The sequence below is a fragment of the Eurosta solidaginis genome, chromosome 2 (genome assembly GCF_040869045.1).
Source record: "Eurosta solidaginis isolate ZX-2024a chromosome 2, ASM4086904v1, whole genome shotgun sequence".
NCBI lineage: Eukaryota > Metazoa > Arthropoda > Insecta > Diptera > Tephritidae > Eurosta > Eurosta solidaginis.
The window spans coordinates 178,480,251-178,503,864 of NC_090320.1; the positions used below are offsets into that span (position 1 = coordinate 178,480,251).

Sequence of the window (23,614 nt, forward strand, 5' to 3'; positions counted from 1 at the left end):
CTGTTTTTAACGCTGTTGCTGCCACTACATTTCCTGCTGTTACTACTACTGCTGTACATCATAACTCACCCGCTGCTATGCTGTCCGATGCCTCTGGTGGGACCGTCGTAATGTCCAGTGAGAATACTAACAACGTTGCCTGGTATGGTTGCACTCAGCCTCATATGAATGATTCCGCTGCAAACTATGCCATAAGCCCAACTATCGCTTCTGACGTATCTGTTGGCTTTGAAGCCACACCATCAAGTGGAGAAATAAACCACCTTGAAGATCAGTTAAGATTATTGAAGCTATGTAAAGAAGTAATGGAGCTCCAAGGTGTAGTCCAGCAATTGGAGTCTGGCCCAGTCGTGCGCATAGGAAAGTACATCCATTTCGACGAACTTGATACAGCAGTCCCGAAGTTTAGTGGCGACAATCACTACGATATAAATCGGTGGTTTTTACAGTTTGACGACTATGCTGATGCTAACAACTACAATGAAAGACATAAATGCCTAGCATTGCGCCGACGCATGACTCGGACAGCGAAAGAATTCGTTTTGAATCAAGGCCTAACGGATTACTTCACGTTGACGCTTTTATTATGTGCAATGTTCCGCCGTAATTGCTCTCGACAGGAGGTCTATCGCCAGCTTCGGTTACACAAACTAAAACCGTCAGAATCGTGTGTCAGTTATGTGGGGGCAATGCAATCAATCGCTGCCCAATCGGAGATAATGGAGCAGGAGTTGGTAGACATTACGGCGTGCCTGCATATATAAGCATCTTGTATGGCGCTAATACTATAAGCGAACTCATACGCCGAATGGAACGTTACGAGCAACGTCGTCACAGCGTTGGTGTGCGCAAACCATTGAGCACAGAGGTATCAAATACCGCAGTAAAGGCAAACACTACTGAAGATCTTTCCACTGTACGTTGTTTCAACTGCTCGCGATTCGGGCATTATCAGAGTGCCTGCCCAAAGCCGCAACGCCCAGCCGGGTCATGTTTTATTTGCCACCAATTAGGACATATGCATCGCAATTGCCCAAAGAAGAAAACCCAAACATCTCAAGTTGCAGCCGTATCCATGGATGAATATGTTCCTTTAGAATCTCAGCAAGAGGTAAGTGTGGACTTTTACGATAAAAATTGAAACAGATGTACAGGTTTTACAAATATCATCTTTTCGCAAGAAATGTAAGAATGTATTTACAATGCTTTCAAATTTCCAATTGGGCTTTAGTAATTGCAATTTTAGTACTTTCCATACGTTTGTCTCTTTTATACTTCTTAGTGTACAATATATTTCATATTCTTATAAGAATGTATTTACAATGCTTTCAAATTTCCAATTGGGCTTTAGTAATTGCAATTTTACTACTTTCCATACGTTTGTCTCTTTTATACTTCTTAGTGTACAATATATTTCATATTCTTATAAGAATGTATTTACAATGCTTTCAAATTTCCAATTGGGCTTTAGTAATTGCAATTTTACTACTTTCCATACGTTTGTCTCTTTTATACTTCTTAGTGTACAATATATTTCATATAACTTGCAATTAGAAGTCTTACTCTAGTTTTCTCTCTTTCCGAAAAGTTCCAATAAGAATGAACATCAATGTAATGCAATTTGTTCCTTTTAATTTAAAACGATTTGATTTATTTATCTTGCTTTATTTTTATTTGAACAACCTCTGCGTTTCGCTGTCACCGGAAGAAGAAAGCCCCAGAGTAAAAGCGAAGTTGGCTGCATTTCCGCCAGCAGGTGACATTTACCATCTGTCAGAAAAGCATGGTATAATAAAATGGGTGACATGACAGATTAAATATAAGTACATTACAACTCGGCCAATCTGACTTAATGATTGACCTCAATCACCTGAGGTTGTGTGACCTTTTGCAGTTGGTGAAGTTGGACTGAAGTGGGTCTTGTTCATCGTTATTAGGCAGGCACCATTTACGAAATTTCATAGCTTCAACAATGCCGTCATATGGCAAATGTGTCAGCTGGCAGTTATCTATATCCCTTATGACATAACGATCATTCGGTAGTACTTTGTGTATAACATACGGGCCCCTATACTTTTGAACGAGTTTCTTATTAGTTCCTACCGTGGTATCCTCTTGCCTAATGAATACAAAATCTCCTACTGAATAGGTTTTTGCCTTAACACTGTGTTTCAAAAAATATTGGGAATTATACTCTTGAGAACTTTCTATATTCCTAAGTGCCTTTTGCCTATTGTCCTCATGATCTCTAGCGGTTTCATCCACTAGTTTGTCTTCCATAGATTCGGTAAATTCATCCACGATACTACCTCTTTGATTTACCCAAAGAGTAAAACGCTAGGTGAGTTTTTCGTAGTACTATGAATATTTTTGTTTAGAGCATATTCTATTTGAGGCAACTTGGCAGTCCAGTCGGAGTGTTCCACGGACTCAGTAAGTTTACTCAACATCGTCTTGAGGACACGATTTACTCTCTCGACCAGTCCATTTGCCTGCGGTGATGCTACTGCGACCTTCACATGGCTTATATTTCTTTTCGATAAGTAGTCACTAAACTCGAGGGACGTAAAGCAAGTTCCGCGGTTAGTCATGATACGTCTGTGGCGGCTATAGTAAGAAAAATATTTATCTGGTGAGCAGCATACTTCTTTTGTACTCGTGTAATTAATAGAATATATTTTACAAATTTTGTGAATGCGTCAATCACGACTAAAATATGTTTGCGTTTTGATTTAATCGCTGGCAAGGGACCGAAGTGATCTAAGTGAATGGTGTTGTTGTTGTTGTTGTAGCAGTGCTTCGCCCCACCTAACAGACGCGACCGATCACAAACTGTCATCAATATCCTCTAACGGGAGTCCAAGGAAACTTGCTGTTTCAACAGGGGTGGACCATAGGGAAAGGGGTGTTAGAGGCGTTGGTTCCACATTACAATTAAAGAGATGGTTGGTGTCATGTGGGGACACATTGCAAGCGGGGCATACATTTTGTATGTCGGGGTTGATTCTGGATAGGTAAGAGTTTAACCTGTTACAGTATCCAGAACGAAGTTGAGCCAGAGTGACACGCGTTTCCCTGGGGAGTATGCGTTCCTCTTCCGCAAGTTTTGGATACTTTACTTTGAGTACTGGGTTCACCGGGCAATTCCCGGCATAAAGGTCCGACGCCTGTTTGTGGAGTTCACCAAGGACCTGCTTGTGTTTTTTCGCTTCACACGGCTGTGTTCTCAGATGCCGTATTTCCTCAAAATGCTTACGGAGATGACTCCTTAAGCCCCTAGGCGGTGCTGGCTCGTCAATCAGATGTCTGTTGGGATGCCCAGGTTTCTGGGTATTCAACAGGAACTGTTTGGTCAGCATCTCGTTTCTTTCCCTGATGGGGAGTATTCTCGCCTCATTATGTAGATGGTGTTCTGGGGACATAAGAAGACAGCCCGTGGCAATTCTGAGAGCAGTATTTTGGCAGGCCTGTAGTTTCTTCCAGTGGGTAATTTTTAGGCTTGGCGACCATATGGGTGACGCGTAGCACGTAATCGGCTGGCTAATTGCTTTGTATGTAGTCATGAGCGTTTCTTTATCTTTTCCCCAGGTACTGCCAGCAAGGGATTTGAGGATTTTGTTACGGCTCTGAATTCTCGGAACAATTGCGGCTGCGTGCTCACCAAAATGTAGATCCTGATCAAACGTCACACCCAAGATTTTGGGGTGTAGGACAGTCGGTAGCGTAGAGCCATCGACGTGGATGTTCAAAATGGTCGACATTTGGGACGTCCATGTTGTAAATAAGGTCGCGGAAGATTTAGTCGGTGATAATGCCAGGTTTCGCGAGGCGAAAAAACTGGAGAGATCAGGGAGGTAGCCGTTTATTTTATTGCATAGCTCATCGATCTGTGGGCCTGGGCCTGTGGCCATTACTGTGCAGTCATCGGCGTAGGAAACGATTGTGACTCCTTCCGGTGGTGAAGGTAGTTTAGATATGTAGAAATTAAACAAAAGTGGGGATAGGACACCACCCTGTGGCACCCCTTGTTTAATGGGTGAATGGTGTCAAATGTATTGGTTTTTTAGGAATACTAAACATGTTATGCTCATTGGAACGAGCTGGGGCAGAGTACACAATACACTTAAGACAATTCTTAATGAACCGGTCAACTTTATCAATCATACTTTCAAACCAATAAGTCTTGCGTATTTGATTATAAAATTTCTCTGCTCCTAAATGGCCAAATTTCTCGTGAGTTGTGCGGATTACATTTTTCTCCACCTCTGAAGGTATACAAAGCGTAATCTTCTCGCCAATTCTCCTACACACTAAACCGTCCCCTAGTTCATACCCTATGACTTCCTCTTTCTCCAGTTTGGGCATGAGCTCCCTAAGCTTCTCGTCTCGGTTCTGATCAATTTGTATCTGAATATCCACATCATCCAAGTCTACAGCGGACATTAACTCACTTTCAACTTCGTCAGACCAGGGTTGCGGATCTGCAAGTTGAGAATACTGACGACTGCTAATACTGCTTTCATCGGATTTTGAAGTGAAATTTATGGAATCGTATTCTTTTGCATCAGTTAGGTCTCGGAAGATGTTATAGACAAATCTCTGAAAATTACCCGGTGCATTCTTTAACCCAAATGGCATTCTAAGGTACTCGAATTGCCCATGTGGTGTGACAAAAGATGTTAATGGAATAGATCCCTCATCCATTGCTAACTGATTGAGCCCATCTTTCAAGTCCAAGAGAGTGAACCACTTTTTCCCCGACATATAATCTATACAATCGTCTATTAGGGGCAAAATTGTCCCGTACTGTTTTCTTATTCAAAACTCTGTAATCGATGCACATACGAGTTTTGCTACTCTTTTTTTTACCAGGACAATCGCAGAAGCACAAGGGGATTAACTAATTCGTATAATTTCGCGTTTCTTTAAATCATCAGTGATCTTTTGTACCTCTTCCCTATCCTTACACGATAATCGTCTTGGCAAAGAATAGAAAGGTATATCATCCGTTGTTCGGATTGTCATTTTATAGTCATACGTTTTTTTTTTTTCAATTGATGTAGGCGATAAATATTCACTAGACAACACTTCCATTACTACCCCTCTTTCTCATTTAGCCAAACTGGGACCTATATCTATTTCCGACTGAAAAACACTTTCATCTATTGCTCCTATCTCTTTCATAGCTGAATCAAACAGATCCGTCATATCATAGGGGTAATTGCCCATTTCTTTTGAGTCCTGCTTATTATGATTACATCTGTCATATACTTCACTTAATGTATGCTTATTACCATCTAATTTAACACTTGAGTCACCATCAACAAATTTATTAATAATAGAATCATTATATATTTTTTCAGATCTTCTTTATTTAATTCGGTATTTCTAGAAGGTACCTTTTGTTTTACGTTTTTATTAAATTCATTTGATATTTCATTTAATTGTATTAAGTGAATGTTAAATTTTTGCAAAAAATCTCGACCAAAAATTAATGGAAGAGTTAAAGTTTCATCTGGAACTATTATTACATTAATATTTCCAATTAATTTACGAAAATAAATTGCACACAATGCTGTGCCAAAGGAATATATCCTTCTTTTACCAACGCCAACGAATTGTTTAGGCTTTGCCCGAAATGACAGCTTAACAAATTTTTCAGCAACTGATCTTTGCATAAGGCTAATAGAACTACCGGAATCGAAAAGAGAGATGATATTTGTAAAATCTGTACATCTGTTTCAATTTTTATCGTAAAAGGCCAAACTTACCTCTTGCTGAGATTCTAAAGGAACATAGTCATCCATGGATACGGCTGCAACTTGAGATGTTTGGGTTTTCTTCTTTGGGCAATTGCGATGCATATGTCCTAATTGGTGGCAAATAAAACATGACCCGGCTGGGCGTTGCGGCTTTGGGCAGGCACTCTGATAATGCCCGAATCGCGAGCAGTTGAAACAACGTACAGTGGAAAGATCTTCAGTAGTGTTTGCCTTTACTGCGGTATTTGATACCTCTGTGCTCAATGGTTTGCGCACACCAACGCTGTGAGGACGTTGCTCGTAACGTTCCATTCGGCGTATGAGTTCGCTTATAGTATTAGCGCCATACAAGATGCTTATATTGTTGCTGCTGTTTGGGATTCCGTCCGCCGTAATGTCATTGATGTTCATTCTTATTGGAACTTTTCGGAAAGAGAGAAAACTAGAGTAAGACTTCTAATTGCAAGTTATATGAAATATATTGTACACTAGGAAGTATAAAAGAGACAAACGTATGGAAAGTAGGAAAATTGCAATTACTAAAGCCCAATTGGAAATTTGAAAGCATTGTAAATACATTCTTACAAGAAAAATTCAATGTTAACTAAAATCTTATAGAAAAGCTTAAAAGAATAAGTAAGGAAGGCTAAGTTCGGGTGTAACCGAACATTACATACTCAGCTGAGAGCCTTGGAGTTAAATTAAGGGAAAATCACCATTTAGCAAAATGAACCTAGGGTAACCCTGGAATGTGTTTGTATGACATGGGTTTCAAATGGAAGGTATTAAAGAGTACTTTAAAAGGGAGTGGGCCATAGTTCTATAGGTGGAAGCCATTTCGGGATATCGCCATAAAGGTGGACCAGAGGTCACTCTAGAATGTGTTTGTACGATATGGGTATCAAATGAAAGGTGTTATTGAGTATTTTAAAAGGGAATGGACCTTAGTTCTATAGGTGGACGCCTTTTCGAGATATCGGCATAAAGGTGGACCAGGGGTGACTTTAGAATCTGTTTGTACGATATGGGTATCAAATGAAAGGTGCTAATAGGTATTTTAAAAGGGAGCGGGCCTTAGTTCTATAGGTGGACGGTGGACGCCTTTGGAGATATCGTCATAAAAGTGGACCAGGGGTGACTATAATGTGTTTGTACGATGTGGGTATCAACTTAAAGGCATTAATGAGGGTGTTAAAAGGGAGTGGCCCCTAGTTGTATATGTGAAGGCGTTTTCGAGATATCGACCAAAATGTGGACCAGGGTGACCCAGATCATCATCTGTCGGGTACCGCTAATTTATTTATATATGTAATACCACGAACTGTATTCCTGCCAAGATTCCAAGGGCTTTTGATTTCGCCCTGCAGAACTTTTTCATTTTCTTCTACTTAATATGTTAGGTGTCACACCCATTTTACAAAGTTTTTTCTAAAGTTATAGTTTGCGTCAATAAACCAATTCAATTACCATGTTTCATCTCTTTTTTCATATTTGGTATAGAATTATGGAATTTTTTTCATTTTTCGTAATTTTCGATGTCGGAAAAGTGGGCGTGGTCATAGTCGGATTTCGGCCAGTTTTTATGCCAAGATAAAGTGAGTTCAGATAAGTACGTGAACTAAATTTAGTAAAGATATATCGATTTTTGCTCAAGTTATCGTGTTAACGGCCGGAAGGACAGACGGTCGACCGTGTATAAAAACTGGGCGTGGCTTCAACCGATTTCGCCCATTTTCACAGAAAACTGTTATCGTCAAAGAATCTATGCCCCTACCACAAGGATTGGTAAATTTTTGTTCGACTTATGGCATTAAAAGTATTCGAACGAATAAGGGCGGAGCCACGCCTATTTTGAAATTTTCTTTTTTGTATTTTATTGCACCATATCATTACTGGAGTTGAATGTTGACATAATTTACTTATATACTGTAAAGATATTAAATTTTGTGTTAAAATTTGACTTTAAAAAATTTTTCTTTTATAGTTCGTCATCCGATTTTGCTAATTTTTATTTAGCACATATATAGTAATTGGAGTAATGTGCCTGCCAAATTTCATTGTGATATATTCAACGACTGCCAAATTACAGCTTGCAAAACTTTTAAATTACCTTCTTTTAAAATTGGGCGTTGACACGCCCATTGTCCAAAATTTTACTAATTTTCTATTTTGCGTCATAAGGTCAACGCACCTACCAAGCTTCATCGCTTTATCCGTCTTTGGTAATGAATTATCGCACTTTTTCGAAATTTTCGATATCGAAAAAGTAGGCGTGGTTGTAGTCCGATTTCGTTCATTTTAAATAGCGATCTGAGATGAGTTCCCAGGAACCTACATACCAAATTTTATGAAGATACCTCAAAATTTACTCAAGCTATCGTGTGTACGGACGGACGGACGGACATGGCTAAATGAATTTCTTTTTTCGCCCAGATCATTTTGATATATAGAAGTCTATATCTATCTCGTTTATCTCGTCTATCTTAATTTATACCGTTACGGATTACCGTTATGCGAACGAAGTTAATATACTCTGTGAGCTTTGCTCAGCTGAATATAAAAATATCTTAAACCAATTTAGAGTGAAAGTATATCCTATGTATTCTTATTGAAGAGTTGGAAAGTACCCATATTTATACACAAAATTACATAAACCTATTTACTTACTAATATTAATAATTCGAATTTATTTAATAATAACTAAGATCAGTTTTAACAATCTATAGGTTTATCATATAAGCTTAAGAGTTCAGAATGGACAGGGATGAGATATTTTCACAAACGGTAGTTGCGTTAAAAGATAAATTAGGAGATTTAGGATTACCGACAAACGGGCGTAAATCAACGTTGCAAGATAGATTGTGCGAACACTTCGGTCTTATTGTACGAGGAGGATGGCTCTGATAGTCAAAACGAGTCACTCTAATCGTGTATTTTGCCGGCGGGGCTCTCGGCTTTCACTTTGCGTGATATTGAGGGCTCACTTTCTTCATTTAGTGGTACGGGGCAGCCTTCAGTTGAAGAATGGCTTGATGATTTCGAAGCAAATGCCACGGCAGTGCAGTGGAGTGAACTGCAAAAGTTTATTTATGGTAAGCAGCTATTAAAGGGTTCTTCGTTCACAGTCAGCGGGGAATCGCCAGTTGGGATTTGCTTAAGCGATCATTACAAAAGGAGTTTGGGGTTGTAGTCTCATCAATTGAGGTGCGTCGCGCATTAAGGAGCCGCTGTAAACACCCTAGCGAGGATTATAGGGAATATCTATATTCACTTATGGAAATAGGCAGACCGATAAATTTAGACGATAAGAGCCTTATCGAATATTTCATTGAGGGCATTCCCGACTCTCAGTGAAACAAAGCCAATAAGTATCAGGCACGTTCGATTGATGAGTTAAAAACTCAGATTCTTATTTATGAGAAGGTTCGTTCAGGTCGTCAACGCAGTTCAAACCAGTCTCAAAATAAGCAAGAAGATATAAATACCAAGAAAGCTGTCAAGCCCCAAGCTACTGATGTGAAACGTGGCTACAAATGTGGTGAACCAGGGCATATGGACAACAGTTGTTCCCGTCCTAGGCAGTCTTCATGCTTCGGCTGTAAGCAACAAGGGCACCGTATTGCAGATTGCCCGCAAACAAATAGCGCTTAAATATAGAGTGAAACAGCTCACGTAAACACTATAGAAACGATAAGTGCGTGTCGACCATAGGGTGTGTAGTTTTCAAAGATCTAACGATCAACTTTTTCAGATTTTCAGCGTTACTCGACACGGGTTGTGACTTATGCTTATTGCGATACGACGTTCTAATGATGTTAGGTGAGATCGAGCTCTCTAAGGAAAAACATCAGTTGAAAGGTATACGGAATAGTATACTTAAAACACTTGGTAGTTTCGATTATTGGATCAACGTTGATGAAGTCGGACTAGACATAACATTCCATGTTGTACGTGAGCGCAATATCGTGTACGAAGCGATAATAGGTAATAACGTATTAAAGCAGGTAGGATTAGTAATCACGGGAAATGACGTCGTAAACGTAAGGTGAACAATGGAAACCCCTCGTACCCTGTAGAGCAAGAGTCCCAGAGTCCTGACTCAGTTTTGTTAGATGAGTTTAAGGATCTGTGCATGGAGGTGCAATCGGAGATAAAGGAAATGCGTAACGTAGATTTGTCACACATAGAAGGTAAACATTAGATGGAGATAGAACGGTTAATCGAATGCTATTCCCCCAGGAAACTTCAGCAGTCTCCAGTTTCCATGAAGATTTGCTTAACAGATGACAACCCAGTATTTCCACGGTCCACGGCGTATGTCGTATTCGCATAAATGTATCGTCGATTAACAAATAGCGAAATGGCTAGAAGAAGGCATCATCCTCCCTAATGCTTTCGAATATGCATCGCCAATCATACTGGTAGCAAAGAAGGACGGTACTAAGCGATTATGTTGTGATTATCGCCGCATTAATGAGAAAATTATGAGAGATAATTTCCCAATGCCACTTATGGATGACGTCCTCGAAAGGCTACAGGGGTTACGAATTTTCACAACTTTAGATTTAAGAAACGGGTTCTTTCATGTTCCAGTTGAAGAAGTGTCACGGAAGTATGCCTCATTCGTGACTCATCAAGGTCAATAAGAGTTTGCTTATGTACCATTTGGAATTTCCAATTCTCCAGCAGTGTTCATCCGTTACATATTTGCTGTTTTCAGAGACTTGATAAGAACAGGCATCGTTGTAGCATGTATGGACGATCTTATAATTCCTTCACGGGACTTAGACGAGGGAATTGAGAAATTGAAAGCCGTGTTAGGTAGGGCAGCAGATTACAATTTACGCATCAAATGGGAGAAATGTCCATTTCTTAAAACAAAGGTAGATTTCTTGGGCTACATTTTGGAGAATATTACCATAAGGCCATCTGAAGCCAAAACAAATGCGGTGAAATCCTCTAAAGAGCCAGTTGACAGGGAAGGCATTCAACGATTCCTACGGCTAACATCTTATTTCCGGAGATTTATCGAAGGTTATACAGTGATCGCCAAACCCTTGTCTGACCTTTTTCGGAAAGATACAAAGTTTTTTTTGAAGAGGAACAGCGGGTAGCATTTCGATAGTTAATAGAGGCATTAGTCAAAGCACCAGTCTTGCGATTGTACAACCCGAAGGCGCACACTGAGGTTCATACGGATGCACCAAAGTACGGGTACGGAGCTTTACTTTTGCAAAAGGATAGTGAAGACCAACAACTACACCCCATTCAGTATATGAGCCGAAAGACAAAGCCGGCAGAGGAAAAGTACCACTCATATGAGTTGGAAGTTCTGGCTATGGTGGAAGCGCTTAAGAAATGGAGGGTATATTTGCTTGGGATTCCATTAAAAATCGTGACGGATTGCAACGCCTTCATCATGACTAAGAAAAAGTAAAATATTCCGCTAAGAGTATCACGTTGGGCGATGATGTTGCAAGACTATGAATATGTAATCGAATATAGAAGTGGATCAAAAATGCGTCACGTCAACGCATTATGTAGAATGACATGTCTCTTGTTGCAAGATTCTCCTACACATAGACTCAAACAAGCCCAACCACAAGATGATTGGACTAGGGCGGTATGTAAAGTATTAGAAAAGGAAGAGTATGAAGACTTCTTTGTAAACCATGATGTGCTCTACAAAGACCCAGTAAAGGAACTATTAGTGGTGCCTTCGCTCATGGAAGATGAGATTATACGCATGGCGCATAAGCAGGGACATATTTCGTCAAAAAAGACTCAAGATGCCGTTGAAAAACCCTTTTTTATACCTCAGCTAAGATCCAAAGTAGAAAACATCGTTGGGAATTGTGTACAGTGTTTAGTTACAAATGCCAAGACAGGAAAAAAGCAGGGTTTCCTCAATCCTATCGATAAGGAAGACCGACCTCTATGCACTTTACATATACACCATATTGGCCCGATGAAGCAAACGAAAAAGCAATATAATTATATCCTGGCCGTTGTTGATTCATTCTCAAAATTTGTATGGCTATATCCCACGAAAAATACAGAGGCTGTCGTCGATCGACTATCGAATCAGGCAGCAGTTTTTGGAAATCCAAAGCGCGTAATAACAGATCGGGGGCCGCATTCACAAGTAACCTGCAGCATTTGCTCATCGTCACAGGCGTAATGGGCAAGTGGAACGCATCCACCAAATCGTAGTTCCAATGGTATCAAAGCTGTGTATGGAAGAGCCGGGAAATTGGTATAGGCACATAAAACGTGTGCAACAGGCAATTAACAACACGCCAACGCGCAGTACTAAGGTTTCGCCGTTTAAAGTTTTGACAGGTTTGAATATGAGGGCTCTGGGATTTTCTGAATTCAATGAACTGTTTGAAATAGCAGCCATTGAAAAGCTACAGTCAGAACGCGAAGAAATACGTCAGCAAGCTAAAAGAAACATTGAGCTGATACAAAGTGAGAATAAACCAAATTTTAATGCTGGTAGAAAAGACGCGGTTAAATATAAGCCGAACGAGCTCGTAGCCATTAAGCGAACGCAGTTCGGGACCGGTATGAAGTTGAGGCCCAAATATTTAGGTCCATATAAGGTAGTAAAGGCATTGGCTCACGATAGGTATAGGTATGAGGTGAAAATGTTGGCGAATGTGAAGGTCCGGGGTGCACCACTACCGTCGCCGAGTTTAAAAAAAAATGGGAGCCTTAATTCGAGACGAACGATAAGTCAGGAGGGCCGAATGTGGGAGTATAATCCAGCAGCACAACTCCATCTGGCAACACAAATTCATCTGACAACGCAACTGACAGAACTTTACGAAGACTATGACAACGAAAAGACGACGACAACTTGAACAAGGACAACGAATAGACAGTTCAGATTTAAAAGCCGCCGCGAATAGACACGAAAACGCTTAATATAAGTGTTACAATAAATTCAATTATCTAAAAAACTAAAACTGTATTAAATATATAACTAACAAATATCACATGAATTATTTAAATAAATGCTTATTTATATAAAAACTAAATCGATAATCATTTCTGAACCCACATACCTGCTCAAAAATGCTTACCAGCTCTTAGATTATAATAGTAATTTCGTTTTTTTGAGGCTCAATTACCAAAAATTTTTGTTTGTACCATTGCTGTGCAGAACAGGAATTTATTACTTTTTCCAATTACTAAGGAACATAATGGGTAATGTAATGGAATTGAATTTGCCCAGCTCTGGTGACACAAGATCAAACTTTTGATAGTTATCGCGTAATATCCCACTTTCGTTGGAAAAATTTTAAATATTCACCACCAAAAGCTCATGTTTAGATATTTAAGTTGTATACAGAAATTCGTGTTACTAACTATAGTCGTAGTTTAAAGTGTCAATGACTGCAAGTCAGCACATGGGTTCAAATGCATTTCTACCAAAAAGTTATACCAAAGAGGATAAATACAATAAGAGCCATCACTCGTTATTTTTTTGGCATTTACTCGATGTATACTGAGAGGTAGTCGCTACTTTTTTTTTGGGCGAGATGTTTATAAATGTCTTCTACACATTTTCGTGGGGCATTTGTGTTTATTTTTCGACTGTATTTCATTAATATATTTAATTCTCTTTCCAAAAATCACAGTTGCACAAGGGGCCTACACGGCATGGATAAATGCGAGACAATTAAAAATGTCCCTCTCAGAAAACATTCGGCATCAATTTTTTCAATTTCCAGCGAGATACTCGCCACAAAATAACGAGTGACGGCTCTTATTGTATTTATCCTTTTTGGTGATACCTTGAAATGCGTATAATAGCAAAGAGGAGAAATACAATAAGAACCGTCACTCGTTATTTTTTTGGCATTTACTCGATGTATACTGAGAGGTAGCCGCTACTTTTTTTTTGGGCGAGATGTTTATAAATGTCTTCTACACATTTTCGTGGGGTATTTGTGTTTATTTTTCGACTGTATTTAATTAATTATTTAATTCTCTTTCCAAAAATCACAGTTGCACAAGGGGCCTACACGGCATGGATAAATGCGAGACAATTAAAAATGTCCCTCTCAGAAAACATTCGGCATCAATTTTTTCAATTTCCAGCGAGATACTCGCCACAAAATAACGAGTGACGGCTCTTATTGTATTTATCCTCTTTGATAATAGTACCTAACAGCAGTTAATTGTTTGATTTATTCCTTTCAGGTTGCTGTTTTGTGACATTTTATACCCGGCGCTCTGCTTTAAAAGCTCAGGATGCTCTGCATAATGTAAAAACTTTAAGTGGGGTAAGTGAAATGCATACAAACTAGGGGTGGGACTTTCCGAATAAAAATTATTTCAATAATAAACCCTCCCTTCGCTTTTTCGACTAATACTATTCGAATGCCTTACAACACTTCTCGAATACCTTACCTTATCATTCTAAGACCTTACGTTACTATTCGAATAATCATTTGCAAAAAAAAACAACCTTTAATCCCACGACAATCGCCGAGAATGCAAACACATATGTGTGTACTTACATGTATTTATGTATGTGTAGCTACATATATTTTTGTTTGGAATTGCTTTGTAAATGTTAATTTACGTACCTCAGTTTTATTAACGTTATTAAAATTATGATGGAAGAAGTCTGCAAATGCGTATGGCCAACATCGCGATAAATGAAACCAGAGCAAAATTATTTTATTAATTACGCGGGTTGTTGCTCATGTTCGAGTTGTACATGTTCCATTGTGCTTTGTGATACAATAGGGTGGTTACAAGGTATATGGTGGATTTGAATTTTTGTTCTATCTTTCAGGGCACCCTCCTTAAATATGCTAATAGATCAGAAAATGATTATTGCAGTTTCAGGCCAATACCATAATGTTAAAAGGTGCCTTATTGACGTCAAAGTTAGGAAAAACAGCGATTTTTCAGAAAAAATTTTAGTATTTCTTCAGTAAAAGTGAAACCATTTATGCCAGGAACTTGACTCGTATACCATTGAACATTGTCATTTATTTATTTATTTAAATAGACGTTTGCATGGAAATTAAAAATTAGGGATATCCACTATGTCCTGATCTAATAAATGCTAAATACTGCTAAAAATAACCGTTTTACAAAAATATTATTAAGATCAAAATCAATACAAATAAAATTACCTATCGAAGTTATACTTCTTTGCTTTTCTGATTGCATACAAACATTATTATATTCAATAAAATAACAAAAATACTGGAAAAAACTAGTCAAAAAAGTTCCGTTTGGATTTGAGAAATTGAATAAATAAATAAGAATTTATTTTCTTCCATTAACTTACTCAATTGGCGCTTAACCGTTTAAACGGTTATGGCCGCCCAACAAGACGCGCCAGTCGCTCCTCTCTGCCAATCGTTGCTGATGTTGTTGCCAGTATTGATGCTGGTTCCCAAATAAACGAAGTCTTTTACTATTTCGAAATTAAGCTGGAGTCATTGGTGCCGTATGTCGTATCGCTGTATCCGTATCCCTAACGTAATCAGCTGTTTATCGTTACTACGGTAAACCAAAACCCAATTGGTTGGCTACGATACGGTTACGACCTTAGCGGCACCAATAATCGATTGCACTGATTCTCATAAGGTTGGTCGAATCAGCTGTTAAAAGGTTACCGATACGGTTACCGATAAAGCACCAATGTATCCAGCTTTATGGCTGCCAACAGTAGCGTGGTTGCCAAGGAGCATATGCGATGATTCTTTGCTCGATGACAGCAGGTACTTCGTTTTGTCCTCATTCACCATCAAACCCATCTTTACCGCTTCTTTTTCCAGTTTGGAGTAAGCAGAGCTAACAGCGCGGGTGTTTAGGCCGATGATATCATGTCATCAGCATATGCCAGTAATTGCACGCTTTTATAGTATATTTTTCCAGTGCGGTTAAGTTCTGCATCTAGTATAATTTTCTCCAGCATCAAATTAAAGAAATCGCACGATAGGGGGTCACCCTGTCTGAAACCTCGTTTAGTTTCGAACGGCTCGGAGAGGTCCTTCTCAATTCTGACTGAGCTGATGGTGTTGCTCAACCTCATTTTGCACAGCCGTATAAGTTTTGCGGGGAAACCAAATTCAGATATAGCGGCAAACAGGCAGTTCCTTTTCGTATTGTCGAAGGCGGCTTTAAAATCGACGAAGAGGTGATGTGTGTCAATTCTTTTTTCGCGGGTTTTTCCGAGGATTAGGCGCATTTTTAAAATCTGGTCGATGGTAGATTTACCAGGTCTGAAGCCGTACTGATAAGGTCCAATCAGTTGGTGCAGTTTGCAGTATCCCCCTTCTTGTGGACTGGGCAAAGAACATTTAGATTCCAATGGTCGGGCATGCACTCGTCCGCCCATATTTTGCGAAGAAGCTGATGCATGCGCCTTACCAACTCCTCGCCGCCGTATTTGAATAGCTCCGCAGGCAATCCATCAGCGCCCGCGGCCTTGTTTTTCAATCTGGTTATTGCTATTCTGACTTCGTCAGAATCGGGTGGGGGACATTTATTCCATCATAATCGGTTCTTTCATTAAGTGTAGCATAAATTCGCATGTATTTATTCATTCATTGTAATACTCCTATATTGCTAATATGTAGAAAATGCTCGCAATGAGTTTTGGATTCGAAATCAAAACAAGACAGCCTCACGGTTTCCACATCATGTTTTCATTTGGGACCAAAATTCATCTAGAAAAAGGGCCAAATTTTAAAGAAATATACCAAATTTTTGAATCCTTTAATTGGCGTTGTAAAATCTTTAATTTCAGGTTGTGGTAAATTGTCCCAAACGCTTTCATTTTAGCAAAAAACCTTATACATATAAATACAAATCTGTGCCAATTTGAAAAAAAAAAACTTGCCTTACTTCCAATAAAAATATTCTTTAGTTTAAAATGCTTAGTATTCTAAATTATGTACACTTTTTAGATATGTATATATATTTGGATATAATCATTGTACCTAAAATTACTTAAAATTTGCTTCATATTGATGGTATAATATCGACAGACAAATTTTATCTGATTGAACTCTTTAGCGCAGGCCGGAAATATATATAAACTTTTAATGCAGTAACTGATATTGAATATCAGAGGTGTATAGCAGAAACGCCATTAACTTCCAGACACAAAGACAGAAAATATAGCCGAATCGCTGTGTGGGACATGCGCAAGAAGACACTTTCCACAATAGTTCATTTGTTTTGGGATGTGTAAGAAAAATTTAAATATCGACATCTCAAACGAAAAGTAACACTTTCAAAATTTTTACATAGGATCTCTCTGTAGAAATTTTTTAAGTGTCGCTTTTTTGGCATGTCGATATATTGTTTCACAAAATCTCCAATACCTATCGGAATGCTTGCACTATATAAAATAAATCAGTTTCATGTTTTGATTAAGTTTTCAATTTAAGAATAGCTTCATCAGTGGCAAACTCCGTAAAATTTCTTTGAGATGAACGTGCATATGTATAAACTTTTTTTAAGCTCAAGAAGTGACGAAAATCTATCACGAAAAGTGTTTGATAACCATCGAAATGTCTAGCCACCAAAACAAGATTTTCTGATTGGCCGTTTGTTTCATCAACAATTAACGAAAATTGGTTTTCTTCAAGATCTAACACTTATCTAAACTATATGCTAGGTGAATTAACATTGTTCTGCTACATTTTAATGATAGCAGTTTTTTCGTAAAAAAACCATTGAGGTAAATTGAAAATTTTATGATGGTTAATGAAGGTGTGGAAAATTTTGTGTGCAGTGTTGAACATTTTTACCTCAGTGGAAAAGAAAAAAAGCAAAAGTAACAAAATCTTGATTACAGCCTAAAAAGGACCAAAATTGAAAAAAAAGGACCAGCGGACCAAATAGGTTTGGAAAGGACCATTTTTGGTCCAAATGTACCAAAGTGGCAACCGTGGACAGCCTACAAAATTTGTGTGATTGTAGCAGCATAAGTGTGACAAGAAAAAATTTAAATTTAGGTACATTCGATTATTGAATACAAAAACAAAAACATTTAAACAGTAATATGAGCCGTTTATTTTGAAAGTGGCATAAGTCATTTCCAACTCATGGTCTTAAATGCATTGTTATTTTTGAGCGAATGCATATATAGATGGTTCTACAATTATAAAATAATAATAAGAATTGCATCTTTTGGATATTGGACTCTAACAAACTGGAGGTGAGGAGAGATACAAACAAATTATCACTGAACCTAAACGACATGAAATGACTCATGCCACTTTCAAAATAAACGGCTCATATGTCGGCACTCTGATGTTTGTGAGTGTACAAACCACGTAAAGTTAACATTTTTTGTTTACATTTCTCAACTGAAATGAAAAAATTTTATGTATGTTTGTTTAATAGTGTGCTCAGTTTATACTTATATTTAAGAATTCATGAGCTTAACACCGGCTTATAATAATTGAATTTCAATTATTATATTTTCTAAGAGAAACTGAAAAGAAAGAAACATTTACTGGCATATTGCGATGGACCATTTCGAAAACCGCCAACGTAATCATCATCAGGCAATTTTGTAATGTTATCCATCGCAATATGCCAGTAAATGTTTCTTTCTTTTCAGTTTCTCTTAGAAAATATAATAATTGAAATTCAATTATTATAAGCCGTTGTTAAGCTCATGAATTCTTAAATATGAGTATAAACTGAACACACCATTAAACAAACATACATAAATATGTACAACTGAGCCCGAGTTTACAAAGCTTCTCATTCGCAACGAAGAAGAACTTTACAAAAACAAATCTACATGGCACACAAATCAATATAGAGACAAAATGTCTCAATTGTGTTGTTAGTGTAGAAATGAGAAAAACTGAATTAAGCAAGAAAACAAATACCAGCAGGATTGCCTAGTGGTTAAAGGCTACTGCATTTTCACCATGTGATTCACGGTTCGAATCCCGGTGAAACCTTTGATAACATTACAAAATTGCCTGATGATGATTACGTTGGCGGTTTTTGAAATGGTCCATCGCAATATGCCAGTAAATGTTTCTTTCTTTTCAGTTTCTCTTAGAAAACATAATAATTGAAATTCAATTATTATAAGCCGATGTTAAGCTCATGAATTCTTAAATATAAGAAAAAATTTTAATTTTATCATTTCGACTCTAGCATTTTTACATTAAATTTATGTGTATGAAACACGTACAATTAATATGACGATCATGTATTGTTGATAAGACGATCATGAATAATTAACATAATATTTATGTAATACTCACGTAGAAGAACGTTGGAATAACATTTTAAAAATGTTAATTGGAAATGATACTTACGTGAAAGTAACGTTAAGTCTACATTTAAAAACTGTTGATTTGAAATGAAAATCACATAAAAATGAAATTATTTTTAGTATATTTATTATTTTTCGGTTCAATAAAATTAACTTTTTTAATAAATAGGCATTTATTTACATATTTTTTTAATGAATAAACTGGAACTAAAAATTCTTATTTCTTATGACAGGAGTTCCTTCGTTAATGTAGTACAAATGAATAGGTGGACTTGTAAAAATATCCAAAATTTTTTTATTCAATAACATTCTAGTGCTCTAATAATCCAATAATTTCATGTTTATAGACTAGAAAGCAAGCCTCATTATTGACACTGATAACAATTTCTTTTATTTCATATAGAGGCTGATTTTCAAGCCAATTTTGTACATTTGAGTTCATACTAAGAGTCGAAAGAGATTCTTCTAGAAACTAAAACAGAAAATTGTTAATATTAAAACACCGTATACTATTTAAAACTTTATAAAGAAATATATTACGTTCTTGTGTTTCCAAAACCCAATTTTTTTCTAAGTTCTGCTCTATAACCTATATTTTCGTTGCCCGGAAATGCCAACGCCAAGTCGTCACAGTTTATGTACTTCAACCGGTCATATGTGATTCCATAAGCTTTTTTTGGGTTATTTTTATTAAAGTGATAGAACTTTTTAGGCTCTGCATTTTTTCTGCTATTGGCCCCTCTCTAAAACGTGACGTAGTTCATAGCCTAAGGGATGCTATCACTGTATTATGCTCCATACATGTTCAGAGCAAGAGCAAAAGCAACAAAAAAAATTACATTGCATAGCATTTTCAATGGATGGCCTTCAAATTAACCATATAAAAAACAAGTCGTTTATAAAAAATCACTTCTTACCAGTTGTAAATTTCCACACGGAGTACCTTGCGTCACCAATCTCTGCATTTTCGCCAGTTTTTACAAGTGTTTCTTCTAGAAAGAAATCCTGCCCAGCGTTATTCATTACCAGCGAAACGTTCTCGCCAAGTAACAAGCAAGCATCACTTATTTTCACTTTTATTTAATGTCTTCACCTTGTTCTTTAATCAATACTCCCACTTTTTATACTCAGCTGAGCAGAGCTCACAGAGTTTATTAATTTTGTTCGCATAACGGTACCCCGTAACGGCATAAACTAATCGAGATAGATATAGACTTCTATATATCAAAATGATCTGGACGAAAAAAGAAATTAATTTAGCCATGTCCGTCCGTCCGTCCGTCTGTCTGTCCGTGAACACTATAATTTCAGTAAATTTTGAGGTAGCTTAATGAAATTTGGTGTGCAAGTTCGTGAGCACTTATCTCAGATCGCTATTTAAAATGAACGAAATCGGACTATAACCACGCCCACTTGTTCGATATCGAAAATTTCGAAAAATTGAAAAAGTGCGATAATTCATTACCAAAGACGGATAAAGCGATAAAACTTGGCAGATGGGTTGATCTTATGAAGCAGAATAGAAAATTAGTAAAATGTTGGACAATGGGCGTGGCACCGCCCACTTTTTTTATTTTTTAATTTACAAGTTTTGCAAGCTGTAATTTGGCAGTCGTTGAAGATATCATGATGAAATTTGCCAGGATCGTTACTCCTATTACTATATGTGTTCTAAATAAAAATTAGCAAAATCGGATGACGAACACGCCCAATTTAAAAAAAAAAATTAATTAAAAGTCAAATTTTAACAACAAATGTAATGTTTGCAGTATATAAGTAAATTATGTCAAGATTAAACTCCAGTAATGATATGTTGCAACAAAATACATAAATAAAAGATATTTTAAAATGGGCGTGGCACCGCACTTGTTCATTTAATTTGTCTACGATACTTTTAATGCCATAAGTCGAACAAAAATTTACCAATCCTTGAAAAATTTGGTAGGGGCTTAGATTCTATGATGATAACTATTTTCAGTGAAAATGGGTGAAATCGGTTAAAGCCAAGCCCAGTTTTTATACACAGTCGACTGTCTATCCTTCCGCTCGACCGTTAACACAAACGACCGTTTCGCAAATTGGAAGAAAATCGAGCAGTCTTGCCGTCGAAGGAAAGCTGGATGGCAAGGAGCGTGTACTCACTGTAGATACGGGCGCATCTCATTCCTTAATCCGATCTGACTTGGCCAACAGTAGAGTAAAACCGTTACCTAGAGCAAGGTTGCGTTCGGTTACTGGCGAGTATAACCAAGTCCAGCGAGAAGTGGTATGTGAAGTCTTAATTGGGGAGGTCATGGTTCTGCACAAATTCGTTGTGGCAGAGATCGTTGATGAAGTCATATTGGGAGTGTATTTCTTAGTTGACTATGACATCAGGATCGATATGCAGAGAAGGATTATGCAGTATAAGAACAAGGATGTGCCACTTAACTTCAGTTTTAAGCAAGGGTTCAGTAGTAAGCGAGTGCTGGTGAAAGAGATTCGACAAAAACCACAAAAGTCAAAGGCAGCAGATCGGGCAAGGGTTGATGGAACGAATGGGCCAAAGAAATCAAAACCCAAGGTACCTGCGAGAAACACAATGGCATTGACAAACCCTAATGGACGCACTGAAACGACTGAAAGAATTTTCTAGAAAGAATGCAGGGGTGGTTTCAAGTCACCTCGCACTAATATTGTGAAACGTCAACACGATACTGATTATGCAAAGCCAATTCGTCAAGATCAAGCCCTACGAAGTAGTTCATTGGCCAAACAACAGAGTGTAAGGGAACGGTCCACGATAATGAGTAGTAGGATGAAACACAGGTACGACAAGAACAATAATTCGGAAGGTTTCTTGGAGGGAGATTTGGTACTGATATACAACCCTTACCGGCGAAAAGGTGTTCCATCCAAATTTCGGTGCAGTTGGGAAGGCCCGTACTAAGTTGTGAAGAAGATCAGTGATACCATCTTCCGCATACAAACCATTGGGAAACCACGAAGTAGAAGAGTGGTACATTTGGAGATGCTAGCGGCGTTTAGATCGAGAGATTTGTCTGATCGGGACGAGGGCAGTGTTACGAATATTATCAACACTACTTTTTTTTTTTTTATTTTTTATTTTCAAGTAGTCTAATAAAGACCATTATTGCATTATTCAATATTGGAGATATTTATTCAACAGTTTAGTGATTCGAACTTAGCAGAAGATTGCAAATAAGAGGATTTTCAGTAAATTCGTTACAATATTTTCGAAGGATTTTGATGCTGTGAATCGAAATCTGGCCTCTAAATTTCTCTGTCAGCTCTGGTTTTCGAGATATCCTAACCTAAAGGTGTCTAACCCCTAGAAACCACCCCTACCACACCACAAAATTTCAAAATGCTATATCTTAGCGAAAAAATATTTGAGCAAACTCAACGCCGTTTGAAAGAATGAGACTTGTATTTAAAGATGCCATCCTTTAATTTTGGTGAAAGGAAACATCTGCAAGACTACATAACCTCAAATATGGGCTAAAACGGTGCTTTTTTGCACCTTTAGGTTAGGATATCTCCAAAACCAGAGATGATAGAGCAATTCCGATGTCATATTTGGATTCAGCGCATCATAAACCTTCGAAAATATATAGTCCGGTATCTGGGTCTGAATGTTGGTTAAATTTTGTCGGCCTGTGTAATTTATCCATCGCCTTTGGCGATACAACTCTGGTGACTCGAAGTCATGCGTGAGCGGTTTTTAATGCCCGGAATTTTTAATTCCCCGGATGAGGGGAACGGTTTTTAATGCTCGGAATTTTTAATTCCCCGGATGAGGGGAACATAGACAGAAACACGACGTGTTACCCGTTACCATCACCCCATATAGGTTGAAGAAGCCATGAAAAAAGCCAAACCTTATAAATCAATAGGTCCAAATGGAGTAGTCATGCCAATGCTAAAACATCTTGGCGCTGAGAGAGAAAGCTACGTGACGCACGTTTTCAAGCATGGGAAACCGGCTAACGAAGATGAGTTATAACGACCGGTATCACTCCGTTCGCGAGTAGCGAAAACATTGAAAACCTTCCTGCTCCGTCAGTTCAGTGCGAATCTTCGCCTAGCCACTCATCAGCATGGCTTCCGCAAAATACATAGAACTACCAGCACTGTCAAAAGCTTTTGACACAGTCAACCACGGTACTATACTTCTAGATATAGAAGATTCACCCTTTCCCCCTTTGCATAAAAAGATAAACTGCAAATTATCTGAACCTAGCCGGCCAAATCTACGGTCATTGTTTTGCGACGTGGAATATTGGACGTTCACGTTGATGGTGTTGCGCTACCGATTGTCAGCCATTAAAATATCTTAGGAGTAACATTCTATCACACTCTCACCTTCAAGACGTGTGCCATCGAAGTTGTATCTAAAGTACAAATCCGCAACAAAATCCTCAAGTCGCTTGCCCATAGAACTTGGGGAAAATATGAAGAAACGTTGCTATCCACGTACAAAGCAATTGGTCGGGCACTCAACAGCAAATCTAGGCTACGATAATACAATCTTACCATAATCTTCCTCATATATGGCGAGAAGAAA

General features: G+C 38.0%; 1 protein-coding gene across 7 annotated transcripts in view; it reads left to right on the plus strand.

Annotated features, from left to right (window-relative positions):
• Positions 1-23,614, plus strand: part of bru1 (bruno 1) — a 956,171-nt gene that overhangs the window by 579,705 nt on the left and 352,852 nt on the right. For all 7 annotated transcript variants that reach the window (XM_067766460.1, XM_067766463.1, XM_067766462.1 and 4 more), the window contains one exon: positions 13,974-14,056. In XM_067766460.1, coding sequence (XP_067622561.1) covers positions 13,974-14,056 — 83 coding nt within the window. The remainder of the gene's footprint in view (positions 1-13,973; positions 14,057-23,614) is intronic.